The sequence below is a fragment of the Microcaecilia unicolor genome, chromosome 6 (assembly GCF_901765095.1).
Source record: "Microcaecilia unicolor chromosome 6, aMicUni1.1, whole genome shotgun sequence".
NCBI classification, from domain to species: Eukaryota; Metazoa; Chordata; class Amphibia; order Gymnophiona; family Siphonopidae; genus Microcaecilia; species Microcaecilia unicolor.
Window position 1 is genome coordinate 235,744,395 of NC_044036.1, and position 24,879 is coordinate 235,769,273.

Here is a 24,879-nt window from a genome sequence, read left to right on the forward strand (position 1 = left end):
TAAGAACTGACAATACGCTTCTGTTTTCTGCTGATAACGTGCATAGCTAATCTGAATTGATGACAAGCAGGCTTCCTTGTCTATCCCTGCCCTTGAAGCATTCAGCATATTTTTCTTCACCTCTACCCAGAGCTTGCTTAAATTCTGGCTATACTTGTCCTGTCTTGCTTCATAAATTTCCAGGAATTTCTTGGTTAATTTGCGAGTTCTTCTATTCTGAACCCCTTGTTGAGACTGGAGGGGGAGGGTATCTGCTATGGCTGCATTGCCCTCTAACTGCTCCTGAGTATCAGAGGCAGGGATCAGTTTATCTGGTGTGGATTGTGTTGCCTTAAAATCTGTCATCCTGTACTTGCTTATTAGTCTGTATTAGGTGAGGAGTCAGCTTTTGTGTGAGAGGAGGGTAGAGGGATAGAAATTACTCTGTGAAAAAGCTGTGCTGAGACTTGCTTGCAGCTGCTTCTATCTCTCTTCACTGACTTAAAGAAAGAGTTTGCCTCTCTGTCTGCTGAGATTAAATGTGGATCAGGATTCAATGGTAAGATATGAACAGAGGAAGGGAGGGGGAAGAGTAGCTCTCAGTAAGGGACCTCCCTTGATCTGCCTCTTAGAACTAAGGTTTCTCACCCTTCACACCCAGAGACCAAACAATGTTGCAATTCTTGGCTGTGGCTGTAGGCAGAGGGGAGGGGCAGAGTAACTGTCAAGGTGCTTCTTTCTCTGATGCTTCATAGATTCAGAAAAATTCTATAACAGACTCTTAAGCACTGGTTTCAAGCTACCATAAAATCCTCTGCTTTTTCATAAGCTTAACTTTTCTGATAACTGCATTTAAACAGTCTCAAACAATGCTCTTCTTAGCTAAAGGTTCACTTGTATGCAGATAAGTTAACATCCAGAATGATCACTTTTCTCTCTGGTAAAATTAACTTACACAAATCTGTTTCTTCACAAGCATAACTTCATCTGATATATGTACTTATACAGTCTCAAACAATGCTCTTCTTAGCTAAAGGTTCACTTCTATGCAGATCAGTTAACATCCAGAATGATCACTTTTCTCTCTGGTAAAATTAACGTACACAAATCTGCTTCTTCACAAGCTTAACTTCTTCTGATTAAAGGCAGTGCAGAAGGCTCTTTGAAGACAGCACTTGTCTTATTGAAACATTTTCAGTTCCTTCAAAACTATCTAATTCCACTTTGGATTTCTTGGGTGGCTGGGTCTTTTATTTGGCATTTTCTTTTACTGTCCACCTCTCAGAGGAATTGTTTTTTATTATTATTCACCTCCCAGAAGAATTGGTTTTTTACTATTCAGTTCTCTTAAGACTTGAAAACTAACAAAATCTTAATATCCTGAAACATAAACCTTGACACACCAGCACACCCTGAAGCCTCTTTCTCTGATATTTTCTTTACTGCATAAACACATCAATGTACTCACAGTCAGAAGGGCGTTATTCTGGGCTGAAACAATGCTTGGAGGTAGAAGTCTGAGGAAAAAACAATTCTACTGCTGAGGTGGAAAAACAGATGAACAGGCAGAGACAGCTCAGAAATGGATACCTGGAATGTGCTATATCTTAATGACAAGATATATTTTACAAGGTAAAAAAACAAGTTCTCTTCAGGGAGTTTATCAGGCCAAGTACTGACAGAAAACAAGATGGAAAAAGTTTCAAAGCTAGAACAAGGGGAAAAGCAGGGGGCTCCCAAGCCCAAAGAACAAGAGCATAAAGACCAATGAGACAGAGCCATCAGGTAGCAAGGCAGTCAAGCTAGGCTGAAAAGGAGAAGAGGTTCATTCAACATCTACTATAATAAAACGCACCCTCAACGTTCTGAGGACACTGACGTCACAGCAGGCACTCAGACACCGGTTCGTAAGTTCATGGTGGTGAAGCCAGAACACTCACCATGTCTCCATGCCCCGCCCTCGCGTCACACGTGATGATGTCGAGGGTGGAACATGTACACAACCATGCAAATGAACGAACGGGGAGGAGTAGGGAAACACTAGTAGCGTGTTTCCCTACTCCTCCCCTTCCAACAAATCGCAGCCGCCGAGGACGTGCCCATCACCCCGCCCCTTTAACGCTAGCACCCCGCCCTTGGTCGCCCCCTCTTCCCCACCCATCACCTTCCCTCCCCCCCTGTCACCTCCCCTCCCCTTACGCTACTATCCCTGGTGGTCTAGAGGTACCTATTCGCTCAGGGCAGAAAACAAAGAGCCCCCGCTTTCCTGCCCAGAGCACTGCTGCTAGCTGCCCTGACGCATCCTCTGTGAGTTGGGCTCTCGGCGTTTCAAAATGGCCGCCGAGAGTTGAAGCAGCCTCGCGAGACTTCAACTCTCGGTGGCCATTTTGAAACGCCGAGAGCCGGACTCGCATAGGATGCAGCAGGGCAGCTAGCAGCAGCGCTACGGCCAGGAAAGAGGGGGCTCTTTCTTTCCTGCCCCGAGCGAACAGGTACCTCTACACCACCAGGGATACTAGCATAAGGGGAGGGGAAGGGAGTCCTGTGCCCGCTAGGGCCCGTTTCATCACAGGCAGAAATGGGCCTTTTTTACTAGTTACATCAATGATAACAGTTTTTAAACAAACAGACAAGTGTGTCTGCACTAGCTGTGAACTATATTACACATAATGCATTGCTCCTCTAACTTACAGACAGATCTGCAGTAACGCATTAAACACATTTCAGGAACCTACTATAACTAAGGCAAGGCTGTCAAAGGACAGAACAGAGATCCTATGTGCTGTCCAGGTTTTCTTGAATTCTGACATAGTCTTCTTCCCTACCACCTCCACTGGCCACGCATCCACCATCTTTTCCATAAAGGAGTATGGTCAGGCAACCAGAATGAACACCACAGTGGCTAATAACAGGGAGACCCAAGTAACATTCCTAAAAATTATAAACTTATTACTTGTCTACCTACGGTCTATAAATTGTTCACTAGATGCCAGTAGAATGTACAGTCATATTGACTATAATAACATAATGGCAATAGAACAAAAGGGTAATAATAAGGGAACATATGGAACCAAGGACCAGTTAATGTTAAAGCCATTATGGCCAGGGCTAAGAAAAGTAGAAATCTCAGTATAGCATGGATCGACTCTAAGAAAGCCTTCGACAGCATCCCACTTTTCTGGATAATAAATTGTCTTGATATGTACAAAATTAATCCTGGATTGACCAAAAATATCAAGTTCACCATAAAAATATGGTAAACCATGCTTTACCTGCATATTTCAAAGAGACTCCCTGTCTCGCTTCTGTTTTGTTTGGCACTTAATCCACTGAGTACTCTTATGAACTCTTTGGACTATGAATTTATCCTTACTTCTAAAGTTGGTGACAAGCCAGAGGCACTGACTGTAGATGACCTGAAGCTCTACAGTTCCAGTGACCAGCAATTAGCAGAACAACTTTGAGTAGTGAACAGCTTCTCTGGTGACATCAATATGACTTCTGGTCTGGACAAGTGTGCTAAGTTGAGCAAAACTGAAAATATCCCCTTGACTAATTACAGTGAGATAAATGAACTTGATCAGGAAGGTGTATATAAATATCTAGGAGTAGAGGAAGGAGAAACAATTAAGCAGAAATCACTGAGAGAAAGAATTAGTAAGGAATATTATAGGAGACTAAAATTGATATTGAACATTAACATCAAGGAATAAGATACAGACTATTAATGAGCTTGCAATTTCCACACTCTCATATAGCTTTTGTATTGTAGACTGGCTTCTTAAAGACCTTGAAAAACTGGAAGTGTGAACAAGAAAACTCCTCCATGCCCACAAAGTCACTTATAAGAATCAGTGTATGCCAAGACTGTGTATCCCCAGAGCTGAAGGTAGAGTGGGTCTCACAGAAATAGATTATACCTATCAAGCTACTATCATAGGCTACCAGGCTTATTTTGTAGCATTGTTGGATCCAAATGCACAAAAAGTTTTGAGATATGAAAAAAATCTTCCAGAATCTATTTCCATCATTAAGCTTGGCCACATGTTCCGAAGAGTAGAAGGAATGGATGAGAATCCACCGATACAAAAAGGGAAGGAAGCAACAGAATTATTTGCAAGGAAGAGTAAAAGAAATCTTCAAGGAATTAGACCAGCAGGGAAGGCACAATATGTGGCAAATGCACAAGTACAGCAGGAAATAAAACATATTACTCCAGGAACCATTTGTTGATCAAAACTGCACACATAAATGGTTAACGAGAGATAAATTTAAACCTAAGGATGAGCGATTGATAGTTGCTGTCCAGAATAGCAGATTACGGACTAGATGATTTACTGCAAGCATAGAAAAAACTGATGAAACAGACAAATGTATATTCTGTAAGAATGAGCTAGAAATGATTACTCATTTTGTAGCTGGCTGTGTTTTCTGATGGCAGAAAATCTCTATACAGAAAGACCCAACACGGTGGCATGTCTCATCTATTGGAAACTTTGTGAACACTACATTGCTGTACAGGAAAAGCATTGGGATCATGACTATAAGAGAATCACAGAGAATGAAAAGGTTGTGATCACCTGGGACATCACAATTCCAACAGATAAAAAACTGAGTGCCAGGAAATCAGACACAATAGTGGAAGAGAAAAACACAAGAATGGCCTTCATTTTAGAGGTGTCAGTCCCAAGCAATTATTCAGCGAACCACATAGAGAGAGAAAATACTACTACTACTACTACTACTACTACTTAACATTTCTAGAGCGCTACTAGGGTTACGCAGCGCTGTACAAATTAACAATTAAGGACGGTCCCTGCTCGGAAGAGCTTACAATCTAAAGGACGAAATATCTTTAAGTATCAAGAAATGCAGTCTGAGACCAAGAAAATGTGGCAGAAAGATACAGAAATATTTCCCATTGTTTTTTGTGCCATGATACTCATTAAAAATAATTTACAAGCACACCTGGATAAATTGCCTATACATGTAACATAATATGAACTCCAGAAGGAAGCTCTTTGGCACAATGCAAGTACTTTGGTGAGCATTAGCAATAAATTTGAGAGACTCCACATGCCCTGGTTCATGCAGGGCCTTAATAGGGAAATTGAGTGGCTTGCCCTTTAAATTGAGGAGGATATATAGAAGGGGATCCTGACACGCGGATGTTGTGGATGACGTTTCCGCTGCTTAGCTTTGGAGCGTGAGTTCCCAGCGACCCATGTATGGCTGGTAAGAGAATTAAGAATTAGATTTGATGTTAAATGTGATGTAGGTTTTGAAAGAATGTCTGTGTTTAGTCTTGATGTGTATATTTTTTATTATGCAGACCCCTGATGACGCTCATACGAGCGAAACACGATTTGTGTAGGGTCATTACCAACACTAGCATCTTTCAGAGAACTGGTCCAATGTACTGGATGACGTAGTGCTGTTGTTAAAGGATTTTACAGGCATATTTGGAATGTGACTTTATGAGTGCCACTGTTTCTATACTGAAGGAGATGTTGCTTACATACAATAATTTGGAATACTTTGATTCGCAATTCTTGTGGTGATCAAGTCATTACGCTGTTTTTTGGGAAGATATTTTCACCTGATGAAAACAATTTTCTAATCAAGAATGTGGGTGGGCTGTTATGCGCAGCGGCTCGTTCTTTAAACATGTTATTCATGTAATACCAGCAAAAGATGAACTGTTGCATTTGGAGTTAAATGTTATTTAAACATCTGATTTATGCAATATCAGCAAAAGATGAACTGTTGCATTTGGAGTTAAATGCTATGTACACCAATCTGGCCCGATGTTGCATATTATGCTAGATTTATGCGAAGGTTAATGTTTGCAATTTGTATATGATAGGTGAGAGCGTGAGAGAGGTGAATGTGATTTTGTATGCAGCAGTGTGAGTGGATGGGCATATATCAGTAGTTTAATAGAATTTTAATTCATTTGTTTATTGAAACACTTAATAAAGGAATTTGGTACTTGAACAGTTGTTAGTATTGTGTGCATTAGAGCTATAATACAACTATATTGAAATATATTTACCCTTTGTGTGTAATTTGTAATGAATATGCATGGGAGAGATTTGCATGCCTGTCACCTCTGCAAATTTCTCTCATGCATATTCATTACGGATATCCTGAAAACTTGACTGGTTAGGGGTCCTCCAGGACAGGTTTGAGAACCATTGCTTTAGATTACTCCTGAGTCTATCCTTTTTCACCTTCATCTTATGTCCCCTCATTCCAGAGCTTCCTTTCAGTTAAGAGACTTGCGTCCTGTATATTTATGCCATAGAGCAGTGTTTCCCAAACCTGGTCCTGGAGGCACCCCAGCCAGTCAAGTTTTCAGGATATCCACAATGAATATTCATGAGAGAGATTTGTATGCAGTGGAGGCAGTGCATGCAAATCTCTCTCATGAATATTCATTGTGGATATCCTGAAAACTTGACTGGCTGGGATGCCTCCAGGACCAGATTTGGAAACTACTGACAAAGAGGTTTTCAAATGTCTCTATCGTATCTCTTCTCTACGGCCTTCATTCCAAAGTATACATATTGAGGCCTTTAAGTCTGCCCTCATACACTTTATAATGAAGACCACTGATCATTTTAGTAGCCACCTTCTGAACTGACATTACCCTGTTTATATCTTTTTGAAGGTGTGTTCTCCAGAACTATACACAGTATGAATAGGGCCACACTAGAAATTTATATAGAGGCACTATCACCTCCTTTTTCCTGCTGCCTGTTCCTCTCCCAATGCACCCAAACATACGCCTGGCTTTTTCCATTGCCTTTTCTACCTGTTTGGCTACCTTATCAGATACATTCACTCCCAAGTCCCGTTCTTCTTTCTACACCTCCTCTGCTATATTGTTCCCTTGGGTTTTTGCAGCCCAAATGCATGACTCTGTATGTTTTAGCATTAAATCTTAGATGCCAAATTCTACACCATTCTTCAAGATTCACTAAATCCCTTTTCATATTATTCAAATCATCTAGATAGGAACAGCTCCTACTCAGATAAATCCTGCTGTGACAGATATTCTATGGCACTATCCAGAGTGGAGGTGTGGCCTAATTGTTAGTGCAGTGGACTGAGAACTTAGGGAACTGGGTTCATTTCCTACTGCATCCTTGTAGCCCTGGGCAAGTCACTTAACTCTCCATTGCTCCAAGTACAAAACAGATTATGAGCCCAGTAGGGACAAAAAAAGTACTTGAGAGCTCTGTTACAGAATGGCATATAATGAATTTATGTGCATAAGTGCCAATTTTCTGTGCACTTGCATGCACACCATTATAGAATTGCTCTATCTCTGTACTGAGCATACCCTTATCCTTCAGACAGTATGTGTATCCCATCACCCCTGTACCTAGCATACCACAATATGGCAAACAGTATGTGCACCCCATTGCCTTGGTCATGTGTGCATTTCTCTTCACCTTCCAACTTTTATACACCTAAAAATTGAATCATTAAATATACATTCACCTTTACAAGAATTTGGGAATCATCTGGAGAGCTTGGAGGTGACTTTGTTACATCTGTTGGAGGATTTCCTAGAAAGAAAAAACACCCAGGGTTCAATATAGTCTGCAAAATGCAGCACAACCCTCCCAGTAAGGACCCCACTGTGTGCCGGATCTGTTTTTATCTTTGCAGTCATGAATGAGTGTGACTGGGTATTAGGGCACACACACACAACTCAGATACACAGCTGCAGCCTGCTGTATTCATAACCCACAAACAGGGTAATTCTATATTAGAGCACCTGCTTATGGCACCTATTTTAAACCTACTCTATAAAGAAAGTAGGGCTTATTTTGCTTTACAGGATACTAACGCAAATGGCCAAAACTCCCTATGGCAGGGGTAAATGCCCGCACCTAGATGTTACCACATATGCAGATAAATGATAGAATTCTAGAATTTACATGCATACTCTGTGCACCTCACCCACCATTCAGCCTATGCATAAGCCCACTGGCAAAATTAATGACATCAAATCATGGCACATACGTTCCACTAGTTGGTATTCTATAAGAAAACATTTACACATGATCTTACTACCTAAAACTGCATGGTTCCTTGTAGAATTACCCCCAAAATTGTAAATCACAACACAAAGCAAATCTACAGGTGTTATTCCACCACTAAAATAAAATCCTATTTAAATTACTTTTTTTTAAAGTACTTGTTTGTTTATTTTACACTAACTTTATTGTGGCAAAAAAATATGAAAAATAATAATTTTGGTCTTTGGTAATTTAAATACTAAAATTAGAAGAAAAGATAGGAATGAATTATAACACTGAAAGATGCTGAGAATAGCTATATGAAGAGTGATGTGGATGCAAATATTTCTTCTCGATTTTCATGGAAGAAAATCCTGGAGAAGGACCGCAGTCAGCTGCTGGGGGAATGTCTGGGAATGGAGTGGATATTGTGCCGTTCGTGGAAGAAAGCATTTATAAACAGCTTAAGAATCTAAAAGTGAAAAAAGCTATAGAGTTGGATGGGATACATCCCAGGATATTGAGGGAGCTCAGAGAAGTCCTGGTGGGACCTCTTAAGGATTTATTTAATATAGAGACAGGAGAGGTTCTGTGGGATTGGAGATGAGCTAATGTGGTTCCTCTTCACCAAAGTGGAGACAGGGAAGTGGGTGTCATGTTTCAGGGTAGTGAGCCCTTGGGCCACAGTCGCAGGGCCGACTGTGGCAAACAGATCACTTCCCAGGCCTATGCAGAGAGACAAAAAGTAGGAAGCTGCTACGACTGGAACTCTGGTGCTAGGTTAGGCAGGAAGTCAGGAGCAGGACTTCAGCAGGAACGAAGAACAAGGCTTAAGGAGGAACCAGGAACAGGGATCAGCTGCGCAGGAACCAGAAACAAGGCTTGACTTTAGCAGGAACCAAGGTCATGGCTTTGGCAGGAACCAGAAACAGGGCTCGGCTTGAACAGGAACCAGGAACAAGGCTTGGCTTTAGCAGGATGAAAGAACAAAGTGAGGAGAACTCAAGGAGGATGTTCAACGAGTCTTTAATTCTGACAAGCATAAAAACATCGTTCTTCTGTGCTCACGCCTACGTGAGGGACTTTTCCTCCTTTGTTTTGTCTGCTTGTTTGGCTTTAGCAGGAACCAGGAACAAGGCTTGGCTTTAGCAGGAACCAGTAGTAAGGCTTTGGCAGGAACCAGGAGTATTCAAGAACAAGGCTATCTTGTTGGCGAAGGCACTGAAAAGTGGGGCTGAGCTTCTTTAAGAGTGCTCAGGCCCCAACGACACCCAGGCATGCCCCTCCCCAACTTCCTGAAGTAAGCCCAGATCTGCTGAGCCATGGTACATGCGTGCCCCCCAAGAGGAGAACATGTGCAGGTGCAAAACGACACTGCCACTGGAATCCGCTAGGGTTGGGTGCAAAGTAAGACTGTGATAGTGGGGTAACTACAGGCCGGTAAGCCTCACATCGTAGTAGGAGTTGCTGCTGAAGGAAAGGATAGCTAACTTTCTAGAGCCAATGAATTACAGAATCCAAGGAACATGGCTTTTACCAAGGAAAATCCTGCCAAATGAATCTGATTTGACTGAGTGACAAAAAAACTGGATGAAGGACTGCACTAGATGTAATCTACTTGGATTTCAGCAGAAGCCATTGATACGGTCCCTCACAGAAGATTCATGAATAAGCTGAGAGAGCTGAACTTAGAACCCAAGTGGTGAACTGGGTTAGAACTGGTTGACCGACAGAGGAATGCGGTTAGTAGTGGAGTGCCTCAGGGGTCGGTGCTGGGGCTGATTCTGTTTAACATATTTTGAGACCTTGCTGAAGGGTTAGAAGGAAAAGTTTGCCTTTTTCCAAATGACACGAAGACAGCCAATAGAGTGGATAACCTGGCGGGAGTAGAAACCATGAGAAGAGATTTCCAAATATTGAAAGAATGGTCAAGAGTCTGGCAGTTAAAATTTAATTTCCTATACCAAGCACAGTGAATAACTTCAAATCATATAAAAATCAATAACTCAAAATTATAACTTCATAAACATCAATGTTTCCATCTCCAAATGCAAACAGCAGTGCTTTCCACAAAATTCTTTATTTAGAAATAATACTTAGAAAATACACTTAACAATACTTATCTGTAAAACTTCTTTAAAATACCCAAGTTGTCCATGTCACAAGCATTATTGCCGTATTCAAATATCTTGAAAAAATCAACCCAATAAGATAACCACTGGTCCGATATCCTAATATTAGTTGTATACGTCTATTCCCAGGCAGCAGTCGTTCTCAGGCATTTTTAACAGCACACAATGGCAATCAGCCTTCAGATAAATTCAATGTTATCCTTGGAATAACTGTCCCTTATTTCCGTAAGTTCAACTGTTGCATATCTTGAAAGCGACTCCTGCTTGTTTTGAAGATGACTCCTAATTCTTCATGGCGGAACTCCAAATGGAATAATCATAGTAGCGTATTTCCTTAAATTAAGTTAAAATTTAATGCCAAGAAATGCAGAATGATGCACTTGGGGTGCAGAAATCCAAAAGAGATGTACTAGAAAGGAAGTGAGAGATTGGTAAGCTCAGGAGAGGAACATTAGGGTGACGGTGTCTGAGGATCTCAAAGTGATGAAAAAATGTGACAAGGAAGTGGCCGCTGCATAGAGAGGGGTACAACCAGCAGAAGAAAGGAGGTGTTGATGCCCCTGTACAAGTCATTGGTAAGGCCCACTTGCAGTATTGTGTTCAGTTTTAGAGGTTGTATCTTGCTAAGGATGTAAAAAGACTTGAAGCAGTTCATAGAAAAGCAACAAAAATGGTATGGGGTTTGCGTAGCATGATGTACGAGGAGAGACTTGCTGACCTTAACACGTATACCCTGGAGGAAAGGAAAAACAGGGGTGATATGATTCAGATGTTCAAATATTTGAACGGTATTAATCCGCAAACAAACATTTCCCAGAGACAGGAAAGTGGTAGAACTAGAGCACATGAATTGAGGTTGAAACAGAGCCGACTCAGGAATAATGTCATGAAGTATTTTTTCACCGAGAGGGTGGTAGTTTCCTGGAATGCCCTCCCATGGGAAATGGTGAGATGCAAATGGTAATGAAATTCAAAAATGCATAGGATAAACACAAAGGAATCCTGTTTAGAAGGAATGGATCCAAAGAAGCTTAGCGGAGATTAGGTAGCAACACCGGTAATTGGAAAACAAAGCCCGTACTAGGCAGACTTCTATGGTCTGTATTCTGATAGTGGATGGACAGATTCAGCTTCAGTTGTTTTAGTCAGAAAAATTAGACAAAGAAAAGCAAGTACAGATCTCTGCAGGTATTTTTTTTTCCTATATCATTTTTTATTTTTGGTGCAAACCCTGTGTTTTTGATTAGGGCTGTACATCACTGAGAGCTTTAAAGATATAAATAAATATATTTTTATTGGATTACATTTATGAATTTCTCAACTGACTTGAAAATTCATACCTCCTTTCACAGAATTGTGTAATTGTGACAATATTGTATTGAGTGTATGTTGTGTGTTTTTACATACAAACACCACATAGCTATATACCAATCAGAAAACTGTTTAGTTCTGCATGTTTAAAAAGTTTTATTGCTATCTATAGACAAGAATAGCTTATCATATTATAAGCACAGTATGTAGTGTGTATCATTCAATATAATTCATATAGAATACCATACAGTAAAAGAATTTCCAAGAACACCTGGATAGGTTGCCTATACATGTTACATTTTATGAACTATAGAGGGAAGCTCTTTTTGGCACGATTCAAAGTCTACAGACAGCATTAGGTACCTATTACTGCTATTATAAAGTCCTATGCAATATCCTATGGAATGCTGCCTGCCCTGTTGTTCCCTAGGAATTCTCAGCATTGGGAATTCACTTTACCATTCTGTAGGAGTACATTCCGTTCCATTCCAGAAATCACCGGGGGCCGGCTGTGGAGGCATTTTCAAGGGGGGCACTGGATCCCACTGTTGACCTTCTGCAGTAAAACAACAGAAACACTTTGAGAGCATTAGCACAGAGGACAAACCAGCTGGCGGAGGCCATGCGGGGTTTCCTATAGTGTCCTAGAACAGAAAGAAACGTTTGCAGTTTCTATGCACCATCTCTAAAGTTCTTTGCTACACCAGTGAAGGGCATGAAAAAGCTGGAGGAGTACTATGTGGATGTTATAGTTCTATAAACAGATAAATTCTTATTCAAAAATCTAGTACTGAGACATTCAGCCCCTGGCTTTAAATATTGAAGATAATTTGTTGCTATTGGTAGATTCCTTAGGCACTACCAGTATTCAAAAGCAATTATGTATCACCAAATCATGAATGCATAAATTGCTCTGTCAGTGTATTTTCAAAATATACAGATATTTGGAATATAATTGAGAAAATGTGTGAAAGGGCATTTTCAATATTTCTAAGTCTGACTATGGACATTTTGCAGAAAGTGTCCAAAAATCCAGTAGCAAACATTGCCATTTTCGAACCTGAAAAAGTCTATCTTTTTTACGAAAATGGCTATTTGTTAGATGTTGTTGTGCTCAGTGTGTCTATCTTTTTGGACAATTTTTGGAAAAAAAAGTCCAAGTGAAAAATGCACAAAATCAAGCCATTGGGATGTAGGAGGAGCCAGCATTCTTATTAGACTGGCTACACAGATACCCCAGCAGAGCTATGGGACACCCTATGGGGCATTGCAGTGAACTTCTCATAACAGGTTCCACATACACATTGTTATCCCCTTATAGTCTATAGTGAGACATCCAAAACCTACTGTACCCAAATGTACACCTGAACGACAGCCCTTATGTCTGCAAGTATCACCTATATGTAAGTACAGTAGGTTTTTGGTGGATGTAGGGTTCACACTTTCCACCACAAGTGTGAGTAGGTTATGAGCCTGGGTCCCCTTCTCTACAGTGCACTGCACTGACCACTAGGCTACTCCAGGGATATGCTTGCTAATCTAATAGGACTGGCCATAACATCTGAAGCGAGGTCACATGATGCTTTGAGAGAGTGAGACATGTCTACTTCGCTTTCCGGGACACCTGCATACCTCATCTATAAATAACCTTTTTTATCACACTTTAATTTTTAATGCTGTTGCAACATTGGACAAATACTTAGAATCGTCGCCGACCAGTATGGTAGGTAAAGGAATAAAACGAAGACTACAGACAAAATGGAGGGGAAGCGGCAGCAGGGAAACCAACCCTTCTCGGCAGAGCAATTGCAGCAATTGACGTTAGCAGTGGAGGCAGCTCTAGAGCCAAAGTTGGGATGACTATCAGATCAACTTTCCTCCTTTGAGACCCTTCTAGCGGACGTGAATAAATGTGCGGGCGAGCTCGAACAAAGAGTTTCGGTGTTGGAAGATGCTTCTACCCTGGCTGCGGAGACCATGGCAAAGCTTACCAACACGGTGCAACCATTGTCCGAGAAGGTGCCGGAAATGGTATTCGAAGCTGACGATTTAATGAATTCTCTGTAAACCTGGAGGATGTAATGGGGCAGTTCTACAAACTGAAGAGTAGCAAATCTCCTGGACCGGATGGCATTCATCCCAGAGTACTGATAGAACTGAAAAATGAGCTTGCAGAGCTATTGTTAGAAATGTGTAATTTATCCTTAAAATCGAGCGTGGTACCGGAAGATTGGAGGGTGGCCAATGTAACGCCGATATTTTAAAAAGGTTCCAGAGGAGTTCCGTGAAATTATAGACCGGTGAGTCTGACGTCAGTGCCGGGCAAAATGATAGAGACTATTAAGAACAAAATTACAGAGCATATTCAAAAGCATGGATTAATGAGACAAAGTCAATATAGATTTAGTGAAGGGAAATCTTGCCTCACCAATCTACTACATTTCTTTGAAGGGGTGAACAAACATGTGGATAAAGGTGAGCCAGTTGATATTGAGGGGCATAATCGAACGAAAACGCCTATCTCCATGGGCGTTTATCTCCAAGAACGGGTCCGTGAAGGGGCGGACTGAACCGTATTTTCGCAAAAAATAGACGTCCATGTTTTATTCGACAATTTGTGAGCTGGGCGTTTTTGTTTTTCAGCGATAATGGAAAATGAAAAGCGCCCAGCTCAAAAACGAATAAATCCAAGGCATTTGTTCGTGGGAGGGGCCAGATTCGTAGTGCACTGGTCCCCCTCACATGCCAGGACACCAACCGGGCACCCTAGGGGGCACTTTTACAAAAACAAAAAAAAAGGTAAAAGAGCTCCCAGGTGCATAGCACCCTTCCCTTGTGTGTTGAGCCCCCCAAATCCCGCTCAAAACCCACTGCCCACAAGTCTACACCATTATTATAGCCCTAAGGGGTGAAGGGGGGCACCTACATGTGGGTACAGTGGGTTTGGGGGGGTTGGACGACTAATAAGCATTAGGCAGCACAACTGTAACAGGTAGGGGGGGATGGGCCTGGGTCCACCTGCCTGAAGTCCCACTGCACCCCCCTAACAACTGCTCCAGGGACCTGCATCTGCTGCAAGGGAGGTGGGTATGACATTTGTAGGTGAAAATAAAAAGTTCTGAAACATCATTTTTTTGTGGTGGGAGGGGGTTAGTGACCACTGGGGGAGTCAGGGAAGGTCATCCCCGATTCCCTCCGATGGTTATCTGGTCATTTAGAGCACTTTTTTTGGACCTGTTCGTGTGAAAAAAGGGTCCAACAAAAGTGTCCTAAATGTTCGCTACAAACGCCTTTATTTTTTCGATTATCGCCCTAATGCGTACATCTCTCCTCGGTCGATAACCACGCCCCAGTTCCACCTTCGCCACACCTCTGACACGCCCCCATCAACTTTGTCCGCATCCGCGACGGAGTGCAGTTGAAAACGTCCAAAATCGGCTTTCGATTATACCGATTTATTCGTTTTTGTGAGATAAACATCTATCTCCCGATTTGGGTCGAAATCTAGGCGTTTTTCTATTTCAATTATAAGGTGGATAGTGTATCTGGATTTTCAGAAGGCATTTGACAAAGTACCTCATGAAAGACTCCAGAGGAAATTGGAGAGTCATGGGATAGGAGGTAGTGTTCTATTGTGGATTAAAAACTGGTTAAAAGATAGAAAACAGAGAATAGGGTTAAATGGTTAGTATTCTCAATGGAGAAGGGTAGTTAGTAAGATTCCCCAGGGGTCTTTGCTGGGACCGCTGCTTTTTAACATATTTATAAATGACCTAGAGATGGGAGCAACTAGTGAGGTAATTAAATTTGTTGATGACACAAAGTTATTCAAAGTCGTTAAATCGCAGGAGGATTGTGAAAAATTACAAGAGGACCGTGGGAGACTGGGCGTCCAAATGGCAGATGACGTTTAATGTGAGCAAGTGCAAAGTGATGCATGTGGGAAAGAGGAACCCGAATTATAGCTACGTCATGCAAGGTTCCATGTTACGAGTCACGGACTAAGAAAGGGATCTAGGTGTCGTCGTTGATGATACGTTGAAATCTTCTGCTAAGTGTGCTGCTGCGGCTAAGAAAGCAAATAGAATGTTAGGTATTATTAGGAAAGGAATGGAAAACAAAAACGAGGATGTTATAATGCCTTTGTATCGCTACATGGTGCAACCGCATCTCGAATACTGTGTTCAATTCTGGCCGCCGCATCTCAAAAAAGATATAGAGAGGCATAATCGAATGGGGCGCCCAAGTTGTCATGAGGGCGTCCTTGCAGGATGGCCCCGTAAAGGGGCGGGGCAATCCGTATTATCGAAACAAGATGGGCATCCATCTTTCGTTTGAATAATACGGTTGGGGATACCCAAATCATGAAATTTAGGTTGACCTTAGTGATGGTCGTCCTTAGGTCGTTTTTGAGATGCCTCGTCCCCTGTTTTCGGCGATAATGGAAACTGAGGACACCCATCTCAAAAATGACCAAATCCAAGTTACTTGGTCGTTGGAGGAGTCAGCATTCGTAGTGCACTGGTCCCCCTCACATGCCAGGACACCAACCGGGCACCCTAGGGGGGACTGCAGTGGACTTCACAAATTGCTCCCAGGTGCATAGCTCCCTTACCTTCGGTGCTCAGCCCCCCAAACCCCCTCCCCACAATTGTAAACCACTACCATAGCCCTAAGGGGTGAAGGGGGCACCTACATGTGGGTACAGTGGGTTTTGGGGGGGGTTTGGAGGGCTCAACATTTACACCACAAGCGTAACAGGTAGGGGGGGATGGGCCTGGGTCCACCTGCCTGAAGTGCACTGCACCCACTAAAAACTGCTCCAGGGACCTGCATACTGCTGTGATGGAGCTGGGTATGACATTTGAGGCTGGCATAGAGGCTGGCAAAAATGTTTTTTGATTTTTTGGGGGGTGGGAGGGGGTTGGTGACAACGGGGAGAGTAAGGGGAGGTCATCCTCGATTCCCTCCAGTGGTCATCTGGTCAGTTCGGGCACCTTTTCGAGGCTTGGTCGTGAAAAAAATGGACCTAATAAAGTTGGCCAAATGCTCATCAGGGACGCCTTTCTTTTTTCCATTATCGGCCGAGGACGCCCATCTCTAAATCACGCCCCAGTCCTGCCTTCGGTACGGAGCCAACACGCCCCCGTGAATTTTGGTCGTTCCTGCGATGCAAAGCAGTTGAGGACGACCAAAATCGGCTTTCCATTATGCCGATTTGGGCAACCCTGAGAGGACGCCCATCCCCCAATTTGTGTCGGAAGATGGGCGTCCTTCTCTTTCAAAAATTCACCTGATAGAGGAATTAGAAAAGGTGCAGAGAAGGGCGACAAAAATGATAAAGGGGATGGGACGACTTCCCTATGAGGAAAGGCTAAAGCGGCTAGGGCTCTTCAGCTTGGAGAAAAGGCAGCTGAGGGGAGATATGATACAGGTATATAAAATAATGAGTGGAGTTGAACGGGTAGATGTGAAGCGTCTGTTTACGCTTTCCAAAAATACTAGGACTAGGGGGCATGCGATGAAGCTACAATATAGTAAATTTAAAACGAATCGGAAAAAACTTTTCTTCACTCAACGTGTAATTAAACTCTGGAATTCGTTGCTAGAGAGTGTGGTAAAGGTAGGTTAGCTTAGCGGAGTTCAAAAAAAGGTTTGGACTGCTTCCTAAAGGAAAAGTTCATAGACTGTTATTAAATGGACTTGGGGAAAATCCACTATTTCTGGGATAAGCAGTATAAAATGTTTTGTACTTTTTGGGGATGTTGCCAGGTATATTGTGACCTCGATTGGCCACTGTTGGAAACAGGATGCTGGACTTGATGGACCTTTGGTCTTTCCCAGTATGGCAATACTTATGTACTTATGTATAAGGTGGACGATTTAGAAAACTGCTCTCGGCAGTCTAACTTGAGAATCTTTGGTATGCCAGAAACCGTAGGAGATGCAGTTTTGTTGACGGTAGTGAAGAAATGGTTGAACAAAGAGTTTGCCTTGTCGGATAATGCGCGGCCTTTGTGCCCAGAAAGAGCACACCGCGTAGGCTGGAAACAAGATGGCCGACAAACACAGAGAGCACTGCTTATTAAACTGCACAATTATATCCATAAGGTTGAAATACTATGAGGATATAGAATGAAACTAGACTCTATACAATTTGATGAAAATAATATATTCGAATCTTTCAGGATTACTCGTCCTCCTTGCAAGAATGGAAGAGGCAGTTCACACTTTTGTGCCGTCAACTCCATGAAAACAACATCAGATTTGTATTACTGTATCCGGCCACAATGAAAATTTCACAACATGGCCAATGGCAAACTTTTGATAACGCTGACGCAGCAAGGAACCGCGTGGCCAAAATATTACAAGAACTTTCCATTTTTCTCTTTACATCTATTTTTCTCCCATTTACTCTATCTGTTGCTTAACACCTCAGTCACTACTCATGGCCCCTATACACATTCTTTTCCTTGCCCTGTCCCTTCCTAATCTTTCCCCCTCCCCCTACCGCTGTCTACCGCAGGAACTCACTGCCCATCCATGTCCTCTTCCATCTTGCTCACTACTACAATACCCTACACACCCCCCGTCCCTCCCCACCTCACCATCTCTCCTATCCCCCTCCTCCTTCCTAGCTCTCAATCTTCATCACTTCCTTCCTGCCATTAACCCATCCTCATTCCTCCTAAGCGCATCCCGTCTTCGTCGCCCTACTTCCCCCACCCTCCTCCGCACTCTCTTGCTCCTTCTCCTGCTATCCGCCGGAGACATCAATCCCAATCCAGGTCCCCCACACCTGTCCTCGTCCTATCCATGCAAACGATTCTGGGATGTCTCCAATCTCATCTCTATTCCCCTCCTCCCCCCCCCTTCCCTCCCCTTCTCGTGTGCCCTGTGGAATGCCCGCTCGGTCTGCAACAAACTTCCTTTCACCCATGATCTCTTCCTCTCCCGTTCCCTTCAACTGCTCGCCCTAACTGAAACCTGGCTCACCCCCGATGACTCAACCTCCATAGCACAGGGCCGCGACTGAGGCAATCTTTTCTCCCACACTCCCCGCCCAGTTGGCCGCGGAGGAGGAGTCGGGTTTCTACTTTCGCCCTCCTGTAGTTTTCAACCCCTCCTCCTACCGCACTCACTGCTTCTCATCCTTTGAAGTTCACTCCATCTGTCTATTCTACCCGCTGCCTCTCAGAGTTGCAGTCATTTACCCCCCCCCCCCCTCCCCGATAAGTCCCCCTCTTCCTTCCTTACTGACTTTGATGCCTGGCTCTCTGTTTTTCTTGAACCCTCATCTCCTTCCCTCATTCTTGGAGACTTTAGCATACATGCTGACGACCCATCCGACTCTTACGCTTCTCAGTTCCTCACTCTGACATCCTCCTTCAACCTCCAGCTGAGCTCCACCACCCCTACTCACCAAACTGGCCATTGTCTTGACCTCGTCCTCTCCTCTAACTGCTCACCCTCCAATTTCTGCGCCTCTGCTCTTCCTCTCTCAGATCATCACCTTCACACTTTATCACCCTCCCCCTCAGTCCCGCTCAACACTAACCACTACTTTCAGGAATCTCCAGGCTGTCGACCCTCCCACCTTATCCTCTAGTATCTCTAATCTCCTCCCGTCCATCATGTCCTCAGAGTCTGTCGACAAGGCTGTCTCTACTTACAATGCCACTCTCTCCTCTGCTTTGGACACCCTTGCACCAACCATCTCCCGTCCCACAAGGTGTAGTAATCCCCAGCCCTGGCTGACCCCTTACCTTCACTCCTGCGCCCTATGGAGTGAACTGATGTTATAGAGAAAAGTGACAGGTCTTGGCTGTCTGCTGGAGGGAGAGGAGAAGTGGGTTTGGGTGGAAAGACAATGAGCTCGGTCTTGGCCATGTTCAGTTTCAGGTGGCGGTTGGACATCCAGGCAGCAATATCGGATAAGCAGGCTGATACTTTGGCCTGGGTTTCCGCAGTGATCCATGAGAATGAAGGTACAGTGGGAGAGATAAGAGAACCAGGAGAGGACACAGCCCTGGAACCCAAATGAGGATAGTGCAGCAAGAAGTAAATGATAATTGACAGTGTCAAAAGTGGCGGATAGGTTTATCTCTCCACACCAGACATCACTGCGGAAACTCAGGCCAAAGTATCGGCCTGCTTATCCGACATTGCTGCCTGAATGTCCAACCGCCACCTGAAACTGAACATGGCCGAGACTGAGCTCATTGTCTTTCCACCCAAACCCACTTCTCCTCTCCCTCCACTCTCTATTTCAGTCAACAACACCCTCATCCTCTCCGTCTCATCTGCCCGCAACCTCGGAGTCATCTTCAACTCCTCCCTCTCCTTCTCTGCCCATATCCAGCAGACAGCCAAGACCTGTCGCTTCTTTCTCTATAACATCAGCAAAATTCGCCCTTTCCTCTCCGAGCACACCACCCGAACTCTCATCCTCTCTCTCATCACCTCTCGCCTTGACTACTGCAACCTACTCCTCACTGGCCTCCCACTTAACCATCTATCCCCCCTTCAATCCGTTCAGAACTCTGCTGCGCGTCTTATCTTCTGCCTAGACCGATATGCTCATATCACCCCTCTCCTCAAGTCACTTCACTGGCTGCCGATCAGATACCGCATACAGTTCAAGCTTCTCCTACTAACCTACAAATGCACTCAATCTGCAGCCCCTCATTACCTCTCTACCCTCATCTCCCCTTACACTCCTACCCGTAACCTCCGTTCACAGGACAAATCCCTCCTCTCAGTACCCTTCTCCACCACCGCCAACTCCAGGCTCCGCCCTTTCTGCCTCGCCTCACCCTATGCTTGGAATAAACTCCCTGAGCCCATATGCCAAGTCCCCTCCCTGTCCATCTTCAAATCCTTGCTCAAAGCCCACCTCTTCAATGTCGCTTTCGGCACCTAACTATTGTACCTCTATCCAGGAAATCTAGACTGCCCCCAATTTGATTGACTGCACTTTTTTGTCCTTTAGATTGTAAGCTCCTTTGAGCAGGGACTGTCCTTCTTTGTTAAATGTTAAATAGTAGTAGCAGTGCAATTTTTCTAGCAAAAAAGGTGCCGGTACTCAAATGCCAGGCCACCCTTCAGGGGTGGGGTGATCACTGAGGGACTCACCCCACAATAGCCAGGCCCCCTGCAACCAGTCACAGAATCTATGACAAGGCAGAATTGGTGTATTGAGCCTGAGCTCTTTCATTAAAACATGTGGTCCATGGGTCAATTTTAGCAGACCCTGAGTACCCCCTCAAAAAAAGCCCTGAGTAGTAGTAGTAGTAACTTTCCAATAATTCACCGACTGGATAAATCAGAGCACTTGCCCTCTATTGTGAGGGGAGCACCACATGTAACAGTTGAAATGTTAGAGTTGCTGTACTCTAGAACATAAGTGTCACTATAATGGTTATATAACATACTGTATAATGTAAAGTATGATCACAATCTGGCTGGCTTCAGTAAAATATAGGTCAAGCAGGCCTATGGCTGATAGCAAAGCCTGAAAAAGAAAAATCATACCACCTCTGACTCAGTCAGAGCCACTGACTGAAAAACAGATTGCAGGCTATTGCCGAAATCAGGGTAGCGTGACAAGCTAAGCCTTACTGAAACTTGGCAAAAGTACAAAATGATGTGCACACAGCCTGACTGCCCATTTGGACAGATGAGAACAGAGCAAAAAGAGAAATATGTGGCTTTGGTATCTTGCCAGATAAGATGAATAATTAGCAGGTGCAGAGGAAAATCAAAAGTTGAGAAAAATTGAGAAAGAATTTGACATACTTTGATAGTCAGATGTGTCAGATGACCAAAAGTATCGGATCATTGTGGTCAGGAGAGCTGATTGCTACATAAATTGCAATAAGTGACTAATTATTAATGAAGAAGATAGGAGGAAAACATATGTTGGGTATTTGATCAATGGCTTAGAGATTACAGTATAGATGAGATTGAATCACATGCTGTAAACTCTCGATATGAGAAATGATTAATGCTTTCTGAACCCGAAATACTTGATTGTGGTGAGTACGAATAAAATCAGCTATTTACCTTGTTTCTCATATCTTGTTATCCTTTGTTTATTATCTTCTAGAATTATTTAGAGTACAGTGCACAGCTCTTGTGACTGTAGGCATTTAGATAAACGAGGTACCTGTTCCATAGCGCAGCCTGAGATGCCATCTATTCTCCCCTAGCATTGGCTAACTTCGCTGCACTGGGAGGAATAGATACAACCCCAAAACAAAATCAATATTCAAATTGGTTAACCCCGACGTAGAGGGGATGATATGGAGGGGCATAATCGAACGTTGCCGGCCAAATAGATCGCCGGCGATCTATGTTGGCGGTGGCGCTACAGCTGGCCGGAACTGTATTATCGAAAAAGATGGCCGGCCATCTTTTTTTTTCGATAATACAGTTTAGCCCGGCCAAATGCCTTGGAGTTCGCCGGGTTTGAGATGGCCGGGTTTGTTTTTCAGCGATAATGGGAAAAAATGCCGGCCATCTCCAACTCGGTGAAATCCAAGGCATTTGGTCGTGGGGTGAGCCAGCATTTGTAGCACACTAGTCCCCCTGACATGCCAGGACACCAGCTGGGCACCCTAGGGGTCAGTGCGGTGGACTTCAGAAAAACCTCCCACATGCATAGCTCCCTTACTTTGGGTACTAAGCCCCCCCAACCCTCCCCCCCCCAAACCCCACTACCCACAAATGTACAACACTACTATAGCTCTTAGGGGTGAAGGGGGCAACTACATGTGGGTACAGTGGGTTTTGGAGGGCTTCCATTACCAGCACAAGTGTTACAGGTAGGGGGGTAGGGGGGATGGGCCTGGGTCCGCCTGCCTTAAGTGCACTGCGGAACCGACTAAAAGTGCTCCAGGGACCTGCATACACGCAGGCCTTTAGGACTTGTTGCTGCTGTATAACCTTGGCACATCAGGTGACACCTGAAGACTAATCTCTTTGAAAAAGTCCTTTATTTGAATAAGCATGTTTACTCACAGTTAACTGCAGATCAGAGGTTGTGCCCCACTGGCAAAGAGTCTCCTTAGTACTGAGATTAGCAGTAGGTCAGAGCTGGCAGAATGGTGTACAATGCCCTCTTTCAGCCACATTCAAGGTAATAACGTTCTCTAACGTGGGTAACGTATGAAAGGGATCTAAAACTGGCTTATAAAAATGGCCACTACCTCATGGACTACTGGAAACAAAACAGGGCACACTCTGACCCAGTTAGGAGGGGGGAAAAGCACCATGGGAGTAGAGCCCAGTACCCTACACCCACCACAATGCATTGCTAATGTGACTCTGCAGGGCACCTAACAGAAAAGGTGTCACACTCACCCGAGAGCCACATAGCAACCAGGGAAAGGCTGTCGGAGGATACAACACATTCTGCTGTCATGGAGGTGGGTACGGCATTTGAGGCTGGCATACAGGCTGGCAAAAAAGGTTTTTAGTTTTATTTTTTTTACTATGGGAGGGGGTTGGCGACCACTGGGGGAGTATGGGGAGGTCATCCCCCATTCCCTCCAGTGGTCATCTGGTCATTTGGTGCACCTTTTTGAGGCTAGGTCGTGAAAATAAAAGGACCAAGTAAACCTGGCGATATACTGCTTATCACCGGGTTTTTTTTTCCATTATCGCCGAAAGCCGGCTGTCTGGTAGCCACGGCCATGCCCGCCCATGTCCCGCCTTCGCTTCGCCGCCGACACGCCCCTTTGAACTTTGGCCGGCGACGCGACGGAAAAGCGGCGATGTTGCCAAAAAAGTGGCTTTCGATTATACCGATTTGGCTGCTTTTCCGAGATCGCCGGCCATCTCCCGATTTATGTCAGAAAATGGCCGGCAATCACTTTCGAAAATGAGCTGGATAGTTTTTCTTTTTACCTTGCCTTTGGGACTACCCAGCTTTCAGCTAACCCTTGCCTCTAACTATATTTACTCACCTTAAAAACTTGGCAGTTCCTGTAGTTTTAAAAGCTCATTCAAAGATCATTTTTATTCCTTTTCCCTTTTTATCTCTCTGCTTTTAACTTGGCAGTTTACCACTTTTCAGTTAGTTTTTTGGCTGCAATTACGTAACCAGAAATCCTTTCTTACTTTCACTTCGGTTTTCCTGTAAAATAAAATTCCCTCCACTAACGGAGCTCTCAAGATCTTATTTTGAGGTCTTTATTGCTCCTTCTCCTTTTCTATTTGGCCCTGAGGACATCTCGTTTTAAGAGATTTTCCTCGCCCCTAAATTGTCCATTGTTTTTTTTATTTATATATTTAGATTTGGGTCTTATTCGTTATTCTCCTAACCTTCTTGTAAAATCCTGAGAAGGAAGTTGGCCTGGGACGCGGGGTACGATCGACTCAGGTTTAGAACCGGAAGTATAACGGTACCCGTTTTTCAGTTTATTTTATTATTGTTTATTGTCCACGGTGGGCTGGAGTATAAGCCCCCTGCAAGCTCCGTGGACAAGACGCTCTTCTATTCAGACTGTATTGCAGGAAGCATGAATATTTGAGGGTACCTAATTTTGTGGGTGGCCTAGGAACAGAGTAAACACTTATGAGGTTGAGTGCCGATATTCAGCAATTAGCCACCTAAGCTAACTAGACAAATAGGTAACTTGCGGGCTGGCTGGGCTGCCTGGCTGGGTTCACATCAGGCTCTGCAACTTAGATTAAATTACTACATTTTCTGCTTATTTACAACCCAAACTTTTACTGACTTCTGCTCAGTCTGTGTTGAGGCACTAGTCCTCAATTTTACTCGGAACTTCTTCCATTTATTTTTGGCTGGAAAAAGGAATTTTTATCTCCCCTAAATAACTCTCCTCATGCTCTGAGATTGGAACTGGATCCTTATTTACATCTATCCCCCAGCTACATGGATCAGAATCTCTTTTAATCCAACTTGAAGAGGAGAAACCAATCTGGCTACTCATGGTATACAGAGCACCTCACAACAACACATTATCTGTGCAAGAACTCCTAGACCTGATTACTCAAGTGACCCTGAATTGCCTTAGGCTGGTGATCATGGGAGACTTCAATCTACACATCAAAACCCCAGATACCACCACAGCTGCCTTTCTGGACAGGATGACAGCACTAGGATTTACACAGGTGATCAATTCTCCAACCCACGAAAAGGGTCACATACTAGACCTGGTATTCTACAAAGGAGTGGATATCCCAGAATTCTGGGATACCAGTATTGAAATAACACCCCTATCATGGTCAGACCATTTTCTAATTAAATTCTCCCTAAGTGACCACCTAAAACAAATGGCACCTCTCAGAGTTTGGAAGGAGATCAGATACAAAAATTTCCTAGAGGCCTTGGACTATCCACATGTGGATGAAAAGTGTCAGAACAAGTTGACATCTGGAATACACACTTAGCCAAG

General features: G+C 43.7%; 1 protein-coding gene across 1 annotated transcript in view; it reads right to left on the reverse strand.

The window, feature by feature from the left end:
* Positions 1-24,879, reverse strand: part of NOXA1 (NADPH oxidase activator 1) — a 590,376-nt gene that overhangs the window by 105,297 nt on the left and 460,200 nt on the right. The window contains 2 exon segments of the mRNA XM_030206681.1: positions 7,489-7,556; positions 11,915-12,011. Coding sequence (XP_030062541.1) covers positions 7,489-7,556; positions 11,915-12,011 — 165 coding nt within the window.